Source organism: Dermochelys coriacea, chromosome 10 (genome assembly GCF_009764565.3).
Source record: "Dermochelys coriacea isolate rDerCor1 chromosome 10, rDerCor1.pri.v4, whole genome shotgun sequence".
NCBI classification, from domain to species: Eukaryota; Metazoa; Chordata; order Testudines; family Dermochelyidae; genus Dermochelys; species Dermochelys coriacea.
Window position 1 is genome coordinate 85,482,672 of NC_050077.1, and position 16,446 is coordinate 85,499,117.

At 62.6% G+C, this 16,446-nt stretch overlaps 1 protein-coding gene across 1 annotated transcript in view; it reads left to right on the forward strand.

Moving 5' to 3' along the window:
- SEMA4B (semaphorin 4B) overlaps window positions 1-16,446 on the forward strand; it is a 30,225-nt gene that overhangs the window by 3,819 nt on the left and 9,960 nt on the right. Inside the window, exon 2 of the mRNA XM_038420594.2 lies at window positions 5,224-5,464. Within this exon, the coding sequence (XP_038276522.1) occupies window positions 5,362-5,464 (103 nt within the window). The 5' untranslated portion in view covers window positions 5,224-5,361. The remainder of the gene's footprint in view (window positions 1-5,223; window positions 5,465-16,446) is intronic.

Genomic DNA, 16,446 nt, shown 5'->3' on the forward strand with positions numbered 1-16,446 from the left:
ACTTGTTGCCATGTTTCAGAGTAGCAGCCGTGTTAGTCTGTATTCGCAAAAAGAAAAGGAGTACTTGTGGCACCTTAGAGACTAACAAATTTATTAGAGCATAAGCTTTCGTGAGCTACAGCTCACTTCATCGATGAAGTGAGCTGTAGCTCACGAAAGCTTATGCTCTAATAAATTTGTTAGTCTCTAAGGTGCCACAAGTACTCCTTTTCTTGTTGCCATGGTAACCTCCAGAGGAATCCCGGGTGGTTCTCCAAAGGGCCCTGCACATTCCCCTCCCCTCCCCCGCTGAGCTCCAGCACCTTCTGGGCCCGTGAGTCCCAGCCCCCAGTGTCTGGAGCCAGGGCGGTGAAATGGCAGCAGGGCTGGGCAGCTGGCTCATGGCACAGTGACAGTGGTGAGGGCAGATCAGGCCTCAGTGGGGGGGCACCACAAGCATCCCTTCCCCTGTCCCGCCTGAGGGGCCCAATGTCCAGGCTCTGGCCCTGACAGCATCCATCTCCTGCCTCGGGAGGGACCGAGCTGGGCTCAAAGCCAGGGCGCTCCGGGACAAAGCAGGCGCCACAGACGTTGGGTCATGGCCATCGTGCCCAGGGGCTGTCCCGGAGCTGCACCCCAGTGGGGCTGTGAAGGATCCCGTCCATGTGGACCCTGCTGGGAGCTCGTCCCATTGGAACAGGCCAGTGCAGGACGTCGCTCTGTTCCCGGGCGGCTGGGGCTGCAATGCCAGGCCAACACATGGGGCCTGGTTGGCACCTTTCAGTAGCGCTCTGGACTCCCTTAGCCAGCAGGGCAAGAAAGTGTCTGTGTCTGCAGGGCAGGAGTTCCTGGGCCCATCCTGGAAGAGGAAGAAACCTGCCCATGTGCAAGGAGGGTATGGCAGGCTTCTCTTCTCCATCCGCACTTGGTGTGGGATCATTGGCGCTGCTGGGGAAGGCTCAGCGAGGGCAGGCCCAGCCCATCCTCCCCTCAGTGGGCTGTGAACACGCTGGGCAGGCAGGCCATGGGGCCAAGACCTTTGTGACAGATCATTCAGTCTGTATCACAGGCCAGAGAACTTCCCCAAATAATTCCTGGAGCAGAGCTGTTAGAATCCTGATTTAAACTGCTCCATGAGGGAGAATCCATCTTGACCACAGTAAATTGTCTGAGTAGCTAATTACTCGGACAATTGAAAATTTATGCCTTATTTCCATTCTGAATTTGTCTAGTTTCAACTTCCAGCCATTGGCTCATGTTAGACCTTTATCTGCTAGACTGGAGCCCATTATTAAAGATTTGTTCCCCAGGTAGATACAGACTTTGATGCTTCTCAGATCTGCTGGAGATATGGATCCAGGCACTTCCCAGCCTTCTCTTGGGTAAGCTTCTTAAGCCACAAGGCTTCTTTTCCAGCCCCTGGATCAGCTTTGTGGCCCTCCTTTGAACTCTCTCCAGCATTTCTCCCACCTGCCTGAAGTGCAGCGACACCTCGTCCCAGTTACAGCCTCACCAGGGCTGTGTACAGAGGCAAGCTCACTTCACCGCTTCTACCAAGTATTTGTACAACCAAAGATGAGGCATTCCCAGGCAGCTTGGCTCTCTCCGGGGCACAAGGCTGCTCTTAGGGAGGAGGCAGGTCTCAGGGGATCTCTGTAGTAGCAGCAGCCTCCCTGGAAGCAGTTGCATCCCTGTGGTGCTGGAGTATGAAGGGCTGCAGATGCCAAGCTCATCCTGTGGTAACTTGCAGAGCTTCAGACACTGGCTAGTGTGGCCAGTTCCTTGGGCCCTTGTGTGAGGCTCGACTTGCGTGGGAGCAGGCAGCAGGTGAACAGCAGCTCTCCAAACATACCAGGTGGCTGGTGGGTTCTGAATCTTCCAGGTGCCCATCCCCATGGCGTCTAGGCCCTGACTGTGGGCCATGGTTTCCTCTCGCTCTCCCAGCTGTCCAAAATCATTTTTAAATTCAGTCAATAGAATAAAGTTCTGTAGTTCAAGAAGGCTCTGGCGTTAGTAATGGTATTAGAGAGGAAGAGAGCTCACCCTGCTGGGGTCCTACCTGGCACCAACAGGGCACTGCTTAGAGGGCACTCACAGCACTGGGGTCCCAGCTGGCACTTACAGGGCACTGGTTGGGGGAAGCTCACAGCATTGGGGTCCCAGCTGATGCTGACAGGGCACTGCTGGGGGAAGCTCACAGCACTGGGGTCCCAGCTGGTGCTGACAGGGCACTGTTGCGGGAAGCTCACGGCATTGGGGTCCCAGCTGGTGCTGACAGGGCACTGCTGAGGGAAGCTCACAGCACTGGGGTCCCAGCTAGTGCTGACAGGGCACTCAGGGGAAACCTCACGCTGCTACAGTCTTGGCTGGCATTGGCTAAACTGAAAGTAAACTAGTGTCTTGGCCAGGAATTGGTTGTTGTTCAGGCCCAGCCCGGCACTGCCCCAAAGGCAGAGCAATAACCAGGGGCATAGGTGGGAGAGACAGGCTGGTCGAGCCAAGCACCTGGGCTCCAGGTGCCAATGGATTTATGGAGCAAAGGGCTTATTGCCAGGGGAACTAGCTGGAGCTTGTTTGCAGCCGGGCGCTGAAAGGATGTTTTGGTCCCACACTGTGTCTGCCAGTCCTGGGCATGCTGCCAGGCTCCTCCTGGCACCGAGCCCTGTGTGTATGGGAGTCATTCCAGCAGGGCCCTGCACCAGCTGCACTCCTCAGCCCCCGCACAGCCCAGGGGCGACCTGCACAGGGCAGGGGTGAGCTGTGACATGAGCCGTCCGTGAGCATGCGACCTGTAGTGCACTGTCATCCCTCCTCAAGACAGGGCAGGAATCTAGTGCAAGTCTTCATTCTGCTGCACCAGGGATGGGGACTCAGCTGTGCCCATGTGTCCTGACCCCTACACAGGCAGGAGCAGGTGGAAGCCCATCTTGGGAGGCAGCTGGCCGGGCAGTACATACAGAGAAACATGTTGAGTTCCCAGCTGGGCTCACAGAGCAGAGCCCAGTGCTGCCTGGCTGTTTATTCTCTGTATTGCAGCAGGCCTTGGCTGCAGCTCTGTGTGCCAGGCGCTGCACACTCACAGGGAGGGAGATGGTCCCAGCCCCAAACTGCTCACAGTCCTGGCCCCCTCCTTTTAGTGGTGGGAAGTCCCCTGGGGCTCCTGTGTGTCTGCAAAGGCACTGGCAAGGGATTGCTTTCTGGTGAGTGCGTGACCCTGGGGCAGGGAGCTGCATGACCTGGGGGGCGGAGGGGCTGAGCCAGAGGGCTGTGACAGCAGCAGGCACGAGCACACAGGGGACAGCGAGCACACAGGGGACAGTGTTAGCGCAGTGGGGGAGGTGGTCGGGCAAAGGGGGGTAGCACAGCGGGGGTGCAAGGGGACAGATGGCTGTGGGGACAGAATGGGGTGTGTATGTCTAGGTCGGGTTGGCCCAGCCTCAGTCACTGCTGTGAGCAGAGTAGAGCCGTGGCAGGGCTACAGGAAGGGCAACCTCACACCTCATCATGGCCTGGGCAGGGCTGCGTGGCAGGGTGCACATGCTGTTGGGGGCGCTGGGAGCGTGGCCGTGGTGTGGCGGTGACTCTGTGTGGGGGGAAGGTGATGGTACTGCAGTGCAATGGGATGGTGCTGTGGGGCAGGGCGTGGGGGATACTGATGCTGTGGGGTGGCAGTGGGGGTGCTGGCACTGGCACAGTCAGGGATTGGTACTGTTGCAGGGGGCATCGGTGCTCCCACAGTGGGGGCAAGGGGTGCTGGGGGTTGGCACTGGGGGGCAGGCAGTGGGTGCTGTCACAGGGGGTGCTCGCACTGACAGTGGGGGCAGGCGGTGGGTGCTGTCGCGGGGGCAGTGGGTGTTGGCACTGGTGGGGGGCAGGCAATGGTGCTGTTGCAGGGGGTGCTCGCACTGACACTGGGGGCAGGGATGAGGGGCAGGCGATGGGTGCTGTCGCAGGGGGTGTTGGTACTGGTGGGGGGCAGGCGGTGGGTGCTGTTGCAGGGGGTGCTCACACTGACACAGTGGGGGCAGGGGTGGGGGACAGGCGGTGGGTGCTGTTGCAGGAGGCTGGGGGCACGAGCACTAGTACAGTGGGGGGCAGGAGGTGGGTGTTGTCACATGGGGCGTGGGCATTGACACGGGCAGGCAGTGGGTGCTGTCGTAGGAGGCAGGAGCACTGACGTGGGGGGCAGGAGGTGGGTGCTGTCACAGAAGGCGCGAGCATTGACACAGGGGCAGGGGTGGGGGGCAGGTGGTGGGTGCTGTCACGGGACAGTGGGTGTTGGCACTGGTGGGGGGCAGGTGGTGGGTGCTGTCGCAGGGAGTGCTCGCACTGACACAGTGGGGACGGGTGGGAGGCAGGTGGTGGGTGCTGTCGTAGGGGGTGCTCGCACTGACACAGTGGGGACGGGTGGGGGTGCTGTTGCAGGGGGTGTTCGCACTGACACACTGGGGGCAAGGGTGGGGGCAGGCGATGGGTGCTGTCGCAGGGGTGTTGGCACTGGTGGGGGGCAGGCGGTGGGTGCTGTCACAGGGAGTGCTCGCACTGACACAGTGGGGACAGGGGTGGGGGCAGGCGGTGGGTGCTATCTCAGGGGGTGCTCGCACTGACACAGTGGGAGCAAGGGTGGGGGCAGGCGGTGGGTGCTGTCACGGGGGCAGTGAGTGTTGGCACTGGTGGGGGGCAGGCGGTGGGTGCTGTCGCAGGGGGTGGGTGCTGTTGCAGGGGGGGCGAGCATTGACATGGGGGGGCAGGCGGTGGCACGGGGGTGGGACCGGCCAATACTGAGTCCTGTCCCTCCCTAGGTCTGGCTGCTTGTGGGGTGTGGCCATGGGGCGGGGATCCATGGGGAGCCGGCCGTGCCGTGGGGCAGCCGACGCTGAGCGCTCTCCCCCGCCAGGTCTGGCTGCCTGCGGGAGGCAGTGGGGGCCGTGGAGCGGGCGGGGCTCTATGGGGCGGCCCGTGGGGTGGGGTTGCAGGGGGGCTGGCCATGGGGCGGGCGGGCCGTGGAGCGGGCAGCGGGGCTGGGCTCTGTGGGGCGGGCCGCGGGGCTGGGTTCCGTGGGGCGGGGTTCCGCGGGGCTGGGCTCTGTGGGGCGGGCCGCGGGGCAGGCAGCGGGGCTGGGCTCTGTGGGGCGGGCCGTGGGGCAGGCAGCGGGGCTGGGTTCCGTGGGGCGGGGTTCCGCGGGCTGGGCTCTGTGGGGCGGGGCGGGCCGGGCCGCCCAAGCTGAGCGCTCTCTCCCCCTAGGTCTGGCTGCCGCAGGAGGCCCCGCCACGGCGGGCGGCGGAAAGTTTTGCAGCCGACGGACGGAGCCGGAGCCGGAGCCGGAGCCGCCCGGTGCCGGCTGCGCTGCCCTGCCCGGGAGCGGACCCCGCCCGGCCGGCCATGGGGCTCGGCCTCTCGCTCTCCCTGCTGGCCCCGGCGCTCTGGGCCCTGCTGCTGCTCTCGGCCTCCGAGGAGACGGTGCCGCGGGTCAGCCTGCACTACGGTGAGTGCGGGGGGCGGCCACAGCCCCGGCCCGCCCCGGCCCGGCCCGGCGTCTCCTGCTGGGAGCTCGCCAGGCCCTGCTGGCAGGAGAAACCCCTGGAGCTGTGGGCAGGGGTTGTGGCGGGGCCCGCGGGGGAGGGGGGGCTGTGGCGGTAGTGTGGGGCCGGCCGGAGGGAGGAGGAACTGAACGGGGGGGAGCCCCATAGGAGTTTTCTTGGGGCACTAAAGGAGCTGAGACTTGGGGGGCTGGGCCGGGGGCAGAGAGCGCTGCCGACGGGTACCCGCAGTGTGTTCCATGCCCGTCGGCAGGCACGAGGGCAAGACCAGGCACAGTCACCTAGCCAGTGCTTTGTGGGCTCCCCAAGTGCAGAGACTTTCACACAAGCTGTGACACATGCAAGCAGCACTACCCATGTGTAGTCACACATGTGCACGTTTGCATGAATGATGCCTCGCCATAGCGCCTTCCATCTGCAGGTACTTTGCAAACATCTGGCCCCAGGGATGTGTTATCCCCAGCAATGGAGGGGAAGCAGAAGCCCAGAGGTGGGCAGGGACCCCCCAGAGCTCCCACAGGGAGCCAGTAGCAGAACCAGGACTGGAAGCCAGGACTCCTGGGTCGAGGCTCTGGAGCCTGGGTAGGCGTACGCTCATTTCCACTCAGGAAGCTGCTGGCTCGGCTGTGTCGTGCTGTGCTAGTCAGGGCAGCGGGATGGGACCTGCTGCCTGCCTGCAGCTGAGGCCTGAATGAGCAGAGCTAGGAGCTCCAGGTGTGTGTGGGGGGAGGGCTACCTCTGGCCTCAAAGACCCTATTGACTGCACTGTGTGGCCCAGGCCCAGAGCACTGAGAGGGAGGATGGGCAGGGCTGGGCTGGGACATGGGGATTTGTGTGGAATTGCTCCCAGTGGTGGGAACGTGGGAGCCAGGGAAAGCGGAGAAACGCCTTCCCCACCCTGTGGTGTGTGATGTTTGAGTCTGATCTGGCCCAGGGCCCTAGACCTGGCTCCCCTGGAGTGGCTGGGCTGGCAGTGGGATTGGGCTGAGGCTGCTTTTGTGTCTGTCTGCTTTATCCCTTAGTCCTGTGCTAGCAGCACTGCCCTTCGGGCCCTTGTCCCGCCAGGCTGGCTGAGTGTCCCTGGGAGGCTCAGCACAGGGGATGGGCCCCTGCTAAGGGATATCTGGCCCCTGCCCCGGTGGCAGCACACAGAATGTCATGCCAATTGCACCCAACTCACTGGCCTCCATGCATGGGTCTGGATTACAGCAGCTTTTGGGAGTGGCTCCTGACTGCTGCTTCTAGGCCCCTCCACTGGCTCCAGGGACAGGGGATGTGAGGGCAGGAAACAGCTTGGTTAGGGCCTGTGCACGCTGGCTGGCCCCATTCTCTGGGCTGGGTTGTGGGGGCTGCAGGGTTTCAGCCCATGTGTTCTGCTGGTGGCCGATTCCTGGGGCCCAGCTCACCCCCTGCCAGCCATCATTGGCCACAGCAGGAAAGTTATACACTGTAGAGACAGACCTGACCACTGATCCTGCCTGCCTGGCTCCTGCCTCTGTCTGTGGCCAGTACCTGTTGCATATGGGGAGGTGATGCTGTCAGGGAGGGTCCCTCCTTACCCTGCTGCCCTGGGCTGGGCCTGCCCCCCGCAGGGCTGCTTGTGCTGGGGCCAGAGCCACAGTGATGGGTGTAGCACTTGCCAGCGTCCCTGTGACCTCCCTCAGGGGCCAGTGGGATGGTGCTTGGTTCTGCAACTCCGTGGTGCAATCCTGCAGCCTACGTTCTCCCTGGAGTTGAAATGCCTTGTGACACCTCTGCTAGGTGCTGAGGCTGCAAAACACCAGCGCCCTGCCTACCCCGCAAGCCAGAGCATGCCTCCGAATGGTTCCTGCGTGTTACATGCTGGCCCGTGCAGTAGGGCCAGGCGGTGGGTGTAAGTGATGGACACAGTGAAGGAAGGGGGAAGCAAGGAGAGAGCCGCTCCCAGGCAGTTGGAGCTGGGGGAGCTCCCCTGTCAGGCAGGCAAAGAGGCAGGGCTGTCCCCAGCGAGGGGGTTTCAGGTAGCAGACGCTGCAGAGCACGCTTCTGCACTCAGCATGGGGGGGCTACCTGAAAGCCCCCAGGCCCGGCTGGAGAAGCTGGGGCGGGGGAAAGGCAGGGTCTGAGTGTTTGGCTGGAGCGGGTCCAGGGAGGATTGAATAGAGAGGGTGGCTTTGAACTGGGTCCTGGAATGGTGGGGGAGGGGAGGTGCTGGCACTTCCCTGCACATGAGAAGGCAGGTCGCTGGGGAGGGAAGGGGTTTGCTTTCCGCTCCGCTGGGTCCCATCCTGCCTTGTTGCTGGGAGCAGAGGCTCCTCCCTAGGGCGTCCTTGCCAGGGCAGGCCATTAGTGTGCTGGGCCAGGGTGTTGCACAGGGATCCCGTCCCATGGGCAAGGCTCTGGCACTTCCCTCCCCAGTATATCATGCCCCTGTTCTCAGGCTGCGCTCTGGTGTGTCTGCCCTGGAATTGGCCTGCCAGGGCTAGGGGGAGCAGCCTGGTGGTCTGTCCTGTGTGCTGAGCTCTCGGGACCCTGTGTGGTTTGTGTTGGGGGCCCTGGCAGAGCTCAGCCCTGCTGGAGTTGGGGAGGGGCCTGTGCCCTGCTCCCAGCTGCTGGGTGAGGTCGGAGCACAGGAAGCATGTTTGCCCAGCGATCAGGGACTAGCCTATGGCTTGGGCAGCCTGGATTCCATTCTGTGCTCTGGGATCGGTCCTGGTACTGCAGGGATAGCAGCACTGCCCACTCCAGCAGGACTTGTGACAGTAGAACGGTTACCGATTGCAGGGTGCTCAGGGCTGTGGCGATGGGGCAGGTGAGCAGCCAGAGCGAGGCCCTGGGGACCTGCTGCAGAGAGAGCGCTGCGCATCAGGCTGGCTGGACAGGCAGAGGGACCCACGTGCACAGGGATGCTCCCTGCCACCCAGCGGGGTCAGACTCTGCAGCCTTTGGCAGGAGTCTGTTCCCAGTAAGGCCCCAGCCTGCCAGCTGGGTTTCCTTCCTGCTCTGCTGCGACCAGACCAGCACCTATGGGTGCTCGCAGGGGACAGGACTGCCCAGCGCTGCCCTGGGGAGATGCTGGTGGGGGGCACTCCCCACAGGTCCTCGCTGGCAGCTCAGACTGGACGCCATTTGCTCTGGCAGGGTGAATGCAGCAAGTTCTTACTGGCCATGTGCTACCTGGCGCTTGGTGCTCAGGGGCAGGTGCAGTGTCTGTTGTACATGGTAACATCCAGATGCCCTGAGCAGGACCGGGCCTGTGGTGCTGGGTGGGACAGCTAGAGCTCTGTGTATGCCCCATCCTGCCTGTGACGTGCCAGGTCAGTTCTCTGGCTTGAGCTGGGCTCAGCCCTGCCTCCAATCCCTGCCCCAGGTGGATCCATCCCGGCCTCACATGCCCACACTGGTTTATGGGCCCTGTCTCTATACAGCTCCACTCCAGTCTGTGGGTGTGGGGAGGCTGCTCAGATGAATAGCACAGAGCCTGGCCCCTGCAGGCTCCCACCCTGAGAAGGGGCAGCCTGGCCCCTCACCCCAGAAGAGCAGGGGCCTGCCCTGTGCACCATGCCAGTGGGGAAGAGGGTCCATCCTGAGCGCAGCCCACTGGAGTGTGCGGGCGGGGTAGGGCAGGGCAGGGCGAGTTGCTCTCATTCACCTCCAGCAGGTTTGCCTGGAAGCAGCAGGTCCTGTCCCAACACATCCTGTTGGATGCAGTGCAGGCTCCATGCCAGGCTGCTCCAGGAAGAGCTGCCTTCATGGCCAGGGCAGGAATGCCTGCCCCTCCCGCTATGGGCCTGGCTGGGGCATGCTCAGAGGTTGTATTTAAGGCCCTGTGCTGCTCAAGTGCACCATCAGCTGCTCTGCTCCCAGCTGGCTCAGGGCATCTTGTCTAGGGGCCCCCGAATAGCATCAGGACTTCCCTGAAAGCCTGGCAGCTATTGGGCACGGGGGCAGCAGAGGCAGGACCCCTGGAGCTGGGCTGGGATCCAGGTCTGTGCCTGGCTCCTGCGTGGGCATCGGAGCTCCCTGTGTCTCCTGCTAGCACAGAGAGGGACCTGCCTGGGGGCTGCAACAGAGCAGCTGCTCCTGGGGCCCTTCATGTTAAGTGCCCAAAGGAGCCTGGCTGTGGGCAGGGCTGGCTGGGAGGTGGGGGGTCCTTCTGCACCACAGTCACTGCTAGCTGGCCCAGTCTGTTCCTTGTGACTGCTGGGAGCTTGGGTCCACAGCAGTTGTGGCTCGTTCCTTCCCAGGCAGGTGAAGTCATACCGAGTCATCATCCCCTTCCCCCAGCTCCCAGACAGATGGGACAGGGTCACTAACCCGCCCAGTGCACAGAGGGGAACCGAGGCACAAAGACACAGGAAGGCAGTGGCAGAACCAGGAAAGGAACCCAGGAGCCCTGATCACCAGTTCCCCCTGGTCTGGTTGCCAGCCAGCGGGCAGGTGCCCCCAGCAAGGGGTGGGGAGGTCCAGCAGGGAGCTGCAGGCAGGCAGCCATCACTCTCCCAGCCCTGCAGGCTCATGCCAGCTGATTTTGTCCTGCCTGGGTGGCTAGACCCCTGTGAGGGGGATCTGGGATGGGAACTTGCAGGAGGAGTTGTCATCAGTAGTCTTGTGCTGAGCGGGGAGACAGCCAGGCCCCTCCCTGGGCAGGGCAGGATTGAGAGCTGCTGCCCTGGGCAGGTAGGAGGCTGGGGCTGTGCGTCAGAGGGCTCCTCGCTGGGAAAAGGAAGCACTTCCGGGGCCGGTTCCTGCGCACTCATAGGGCAGGTAACTGCAGCTGCTCGGCAGTGAGTCAGCCCTGCAGGAGCCCAGAGTCCCATCCTGAAGTGCCCTTTGGGAGCAGCCTCCTGGCAGGGGGCACAGTCTGCCAGGGGCTCAGCCCCGGGTGCTTGGCTCCAGCCAGCACTTCCGTTCCATGCCCCGTTCTGTCTGCTCTCGGCTTCCCCCCTGGAATCTCCCAGGCCTCTGCCCAAAGGAGACATTGCCTGGGGTGAAAGAGCAAGAACCCCACTGCCTGTTCTCCGAACCTGTCCATGCTGCTCCCTCCTGTAGTGCTGTCCACTGGGACAGGAGGCAGGCGTGCCTGGGAGCTGCAGGCAGATGGGCTCTGAGCATCAGGAGTGCAGGGCTGGAGTCTGAGTGTGTGGCCTGAGGTCTTCCCCCACCTCCAGCAGTGTGCGGTGGGGGCAGGTCAGGGCTGAGGGCAGCAGTGGGCCAGGCAAGCTCCTCAAAGCTTGTCTCTTTCATGGTGAAATCCCCCTAGGTCTTGCAAGGTCTGTGTACTGTGGTGTCCCAGAGTCCCCAGGCGTTGCTCTGGACCTGCTCCCTACGAAGCCAGGCAGGACTCTGGGGGAGTCTCCTCTCTGGGAGCAGCCTGTCTGCAGAACAGCTCACCCGGCTCCCCCATTCCTGGGGCTGACCTCGGAGCATTCAGCATCCTCTGCCCCTCCATGCGCTTCCCACAGCCAGTCCGCCCAGGCGGGGTCCTGGGGAAGCCAGAGGGTCCTGCCCCCCAACTCCGCAGTCAGACATGACTCTCAGCCAGCCAGCAAAACAGAAGGTTTATTAGACGACAGGAACACAGAGCTTGTAGGTGCAGAGAACAGGACCCCTCAGCCGGGTCCATTTTGGAGGGCAGTGAGCCAGACAACCCCGTCTGCCCTTCACTCCTCGTCCCCAGCCAGCCCCAAACTGAAACTCTCACCAGCCCCCCCTCCTCTGGGCTTTGTCCCTTTCCCCGGCCAGGAGGTCACCGGATCCTTTTGTTTTCCAACCCTTTAGCTCTCACTTTGCAGGGGGGAAGGGCCCAGGCCATCAGTTGCCAGGAAACAGGGTGTCGGCCATTCTCTGTGTCCAGACCCCTACACACACCTGCCCTCTAGGGCTTTGCAATGGTCACACCCCCTTATCCCACCCCCTAGATACTTAAGAACTGCATAGGGGAAACTGAGGCACCTCCACATATTCAGAGGAAACATTAGGGACCGTCCCCACTTCATCACATCTCCCCCCCCCCCCCCCTTCGAGACCAAACTGAGCGGGGTTACTTTAGCTGGTGACCTGGGGAAGTTCGAAGCCACCAGCGTTCCTATGGATGCCCCTGCATCTCTCCCGTTCCTTGATGGAAGTTACCCCAGGCCCTTCCAGTTTCACGCCCTCCCTTAGGTCGGGGGTGGTCGATAGCACTCGCAGAGGGGAAACTGAGGAACCCCCACAATATTCAGAGGAAATATTAAGAACAGTCCCGCTTCGTCACATGTGAGGCTGATGTGGGCCTTGTGCACTGGGTGCCTTTCACTGTGGGGGGAGCAGGGGTACCGCCCGCATGGAACGGGGCCTGTGAGAGCAGGTACCGGGGGACCATGGTATGCAAGGGGCGATTGGTTCCTGTCAGTGAGGCCCTGGGGAACGCAGAACGCTGCCCAGGGAGCCATGCTCACCCCATGGGCATTGTATTTACTAAAAAAAAGAAAAGGAGTACTTGTGGCACCTTAGAGACTAACAAATTTATTTGAGCATTGAATCTCTTAGGTGCCACAAGTACTCCTTTTCTTTTTGCGAATACAGACCAACATGGCTGCTACTCTGAAACCTGTCATTGTATTTACTTTGGCACAGGCTGCTTCTCACAGGGCAGCAAAATATTGTACGGGTGTTCTACAACCAGAGCATGGCACAGGGTGTCTCTGGGCCTGGCACTCCTCTCTCACCAGCTTGGTTCCATGGTGCTGCTCCTGATTCACCCCAGAACCAGACTGGGGCGGGGGGGGGCCTGGACCCAGAATTTGTACAATTATTTTTCTCCCCACTGAGTTAGTGGCCAGTGATTGAGTCACTTTGGCTTCTGCTTCTGTCGGCAGATTTCTCCCCTCTGCTGTGAATTGTCAGCCTGGCCTTGCTGGGCATTGCCAGCTGTGGCACAGGGCTGGCGGTGGGGCAGCTCTGGGGCTGAGGCAGGCAGTTAACTGCAGGGCAGGGTGAGCCCATGGCATTCCCCATGGCGCTCTGCTGCCCGGCTGCACACAGTGTTCCGCACATCACTGGCTGCCAGGGAGTCTGTGTCGGGCACCCAGGGGAGCGGTGTCCCCAGCAGTCTGCTGAGCTGTGTCCTCGCTGCTGCCCTGCAGCTGCACCTGGGCTCCGAGTCCCGCTGGGCTCCCTCCTTCCCGGGCGTCGCTCTGCCTCACCGACCCTGGGCAGCCCGTCAGCCTGTAACAGCACACATGGCTGGGAGCCAGGGCCTGGGGCTGGAGCCTTCGCGATTCTGTTGAGGAAATAGACTCCAGCCCCAGAGCCGGGGGCTCTGCGGGGCCGGGGATCGACTCCTGGGCAGGGGGCAGCTCCCACCATGCACTGCTCCATGCGGCTAGGCAGGCCGGAGCCTTGCAACCTGGGCATGGCCATTCCCCTGCTGCACCTCTCTGAGACGGGCAGAGCAGACCCGCTGTGAATCTCAGCACAGCACTTCGTGTGGTTTCAGCTCCCAGCCTGTCCCTGGATCCTGGCAGTTAGCTGGGGGGCCGGGTTGTGGGCTGGGAATTGTTCACGCCCAGCTGGGCACTGAGGGGGGAGGAGGTTAGTGAGCTGGGAATTGTTCACGTCTGGCTAGGCACTGCGGGGGGGTTAGTGAGCTGGGAATTGTTCATGCCTGGCTGGACACTGCGGGGGGGTTAGTGAGCTGGGAATTGTTCACGCCTGGATGGGCACTGTTGGGGGGGAGGCTGGTGAGCTGGGAATTGTTAATGCCTGCCTGGGCACTGCAGGGGGGGTATTAGTGAGCTGGGAATTGTTCATACCTGCCTGGGCACTGGGGGGGGAGGTTAGTGAGCTGGGAATTGTTCACGCCTGGCTGGGCACTGGGCGGCGGGAGGTTAGTGAGCTGGGAATTATTCACGCCTGGCTGGGTGCTGGGAGGGGGGTTAGTGAGCTGGGAATTGTTCACGCCTGGCTGGGCGGTGGGAGGCTAGTGAGCTGGGAATTGTTCACGCCTGGCTGGGCACTGGCGGGGGGGTTAGTGAGCTGGGAATTGTTCACGCCTGGCTGGGCACTGGCGGGGGGGTTAGTGAGCTGGGAATTGTTCACAGCTGGCTGGGTGTTGGGAGGGGGGTTAGTGAGCTGGGAATTGTTCACACCTGGCTGGGTAGTGGGAGGCTAGTGAGCTGGGAATTGTTCACGCCTGGCTGGGCACTGGCAGGGGGGTTAGTGAGCTGGGAATTGTTCACGCCTGGCTGGGCACTGGCAGGGGGGTTAGTGAGCTGGGAATTGTTCACGCCTGGCTGGGCACTGGCAGGGGGGTTAGTGAGCTGGGAATTGTTCACGCCTGGCTGGGCACTGGCAGGGGGGTTAGTGAGCTGGGAATTGTTCACGCCTGGCTGGGCACTGGCGGGGGGGTTAGTGAGCTGGGAATTGTTCACGCCTGGCTGGGCGGTGGGAGGCTAGTGAGCTGGGAATTGTTCACGCCTGGCTGGGCACTGGTGGGGGGGTTAGTGAGCTGGGAATTGTTCACGCCTGGCTGGGCACTGGTGGGGAGGCTAGTGAGCTGGGAATTGTTCATGCCTGGCTGGGCACTGGTGGGGAGGCTAGTGAGCTGGGAATTGTTCACACCTGGCTGGGCGGTGGGAGGATAGTGAGCTGGGAATTGTTCACGCCTGGCTGGGCACTGGCAGGGGGGTTAGTGAGCTGGGAATTGTTCACGTCTGGCTGGGCGCTGGGCGCTCTCCAGCCGTGCTGAGCGACATAAGGACGTCTCAGGGCGGCAGATAGAGAGAGCCCTTGGGCCGCCCAGAGCTGTGTGGGCGATTCAGAGGGCGGCAGGATGGGTGGGGGTGCAAAGGGCAGGCAGGTTGGCGGTTGTGTTAGTGCAGAGGCAGGAAGTGGGTGTGGCATTGTGTTGCAGAGGGGTGGTGGGTCGGTGGCTGGCGAGGGGGTGTTGTGGCACAGCTCTGTCTGTGTTGGGGCACGGGGGCTTGTAGGGGCTCTGATTACTGGCTGCTGGGTGAGGCAGGGTCAGGGGCTATTTAGGGGGTGTCCCTTGGGGGGGAGGGGTGATGCCAGCATACTGGGCTGAGCGCTACCCTTGGATGGCTTCACCGTGTGGGGGATGGTCTGGCTGGCCCATGGTGCTGCAAACCCTGGGCAGAGGCTCCCCAGGTTTGGCACAGGAGTCATTGTTGGGGCACTGGGCTGGGCCCTGTGGCATGGGGGCGCCGGGAGCTTCCCTGCGGCAGCACCCAGGAGGCGAGGCCCAAGGACAGAGCCGTAGCATGCGGGCGACGTGGCCTGCCTGGTCCCCTGAGGGCTGCTGGGTCTAAGAGTCATGGTCTGGGACGGGGAGGCAGAGGGAGCTGTGCCCGGCGCCATGCTGTGTGGGCGGTGGGTCATGGGGCAGGTGCCCTGGCAGCCCCAGAGCAGCACCTGCCTGCTCCCTGCCGTCGGCCCTGTGCCAGGCCCCCTTGTTCCTACCCACGCACCCCACTCACTGTGGGAGGCTGGGGCAGCGAAAATGGCTGCTGGCAAGATGGAGCAGGGACATGGGGGGGAAGTCTCCCCCCTTCCACTCCACTGCCTCAGATTCCCTCCTCACAGCCCTCCCCCAGCTCCTCCCTGCTGCCCCAGGCACAGCTGCTCAGGGGCACCCCCTCCTCAGGAGGGGGCGGAGGGGTGCTGGGGAGGCCAGCAGAGGTCAGGGCAGATGGTGAGAGCCTGGGCTGAAGCTCTGTGAGGAGTCCCCCAGCCTTCCCTGTGCACTGTCCCTGTGGTCCCAGAGCTGGAACCCCTCACACCGACATAGCCTTGGGCACCGCCACCCTGGCCGGTACATGCCCTGCCCAGGAACCTGCCTCTGCTTGGCCCAGGGGCTTGGCCCAGACTCTCCCCTGAGCCCTTCCCAGGCAGGGACTCAGGGCAGGGGATTGCTGGGGCACTGGAATGTCTCAGCTCATGGAAGAAAGGCTGAGCCGGCGCAGGGCCCCATTGGCGCAAAATCCTGGCTCTGGTTCCGCTTCTTGCAGCCTGCCTGGGTTCTCGGGGCAGGGCTGTTATTTCCAAAGCCCACAGCCCCTCAGGGCACTCAGTCGGCACTGCACCTGGCTTCACAGGTGTCCCGGCATTTCACTGATCCTGCTGGCCCCAGAGCATTGTCCTGCTCCGCCTGACAATCCATGCCCCACCCCTCAATGGGCTCTAGGGCAGACAAGGGAGGAGAAAGTGACGTGTCATCCCTGACCCCCATGGCCACAGCACTGCTTTCAGCTGAGCATCTAGAGCGGGAGAAGTCAAAGTTGGCTCTCCCTGGAGCCAGGCAGTCTCCTGGTCCCATGATCCATATGGGGAGCACATGTAGCTGCTGCTTCTCCCTGGAGCATGCAACACCCTGGATCTAGCAGCCAGGTCTATCCCACATCCGCTCCAGATCCCCAGCTGAGCAGCGGGGATGGAGACCACCTGCTTTGCCTGAACCCCTGGGCCCGGAGTCCACTTGAGCAGTGGGGCTTGGTGCAGGGAGTAGATAGCTGTGCTATGGGGCCAGGTGGCCCCCAAGTCCAGAAATGCAGCAGTAGCAGCTACCCTTGTATTCTGCCAAGGCAGTAGATCGGTGGGCCCAAATGGCCGGGCGCTGGCTGCCAGATCTGGTTCTCTGCAGGGAATGGAGTTGGGGGGCTGGGTCCTATCCCCCTCCTCCACCCCATGGGACGGGCGCTCATAGGGGAAGAGGTTTCAATATGAAGAGCCACTCTCCTGTCTGCAGGTGGGATGGGGCCCGCGGCTATGGCTAGGAATCCAGGCTGCCACAAATCTCCCAGGAGAATCCAGCACAGACCCAGGCGAGGCTGCCAGGCCGCAGCCCCAGACTTCTCACACACACTGACTTCCCTGGGCAAGGGCTGGGGAACTGGGCCCCAGGCTGGTGACTGATGAGCCAGCCATGCAGCTCCTGGGGGTCTCGCTC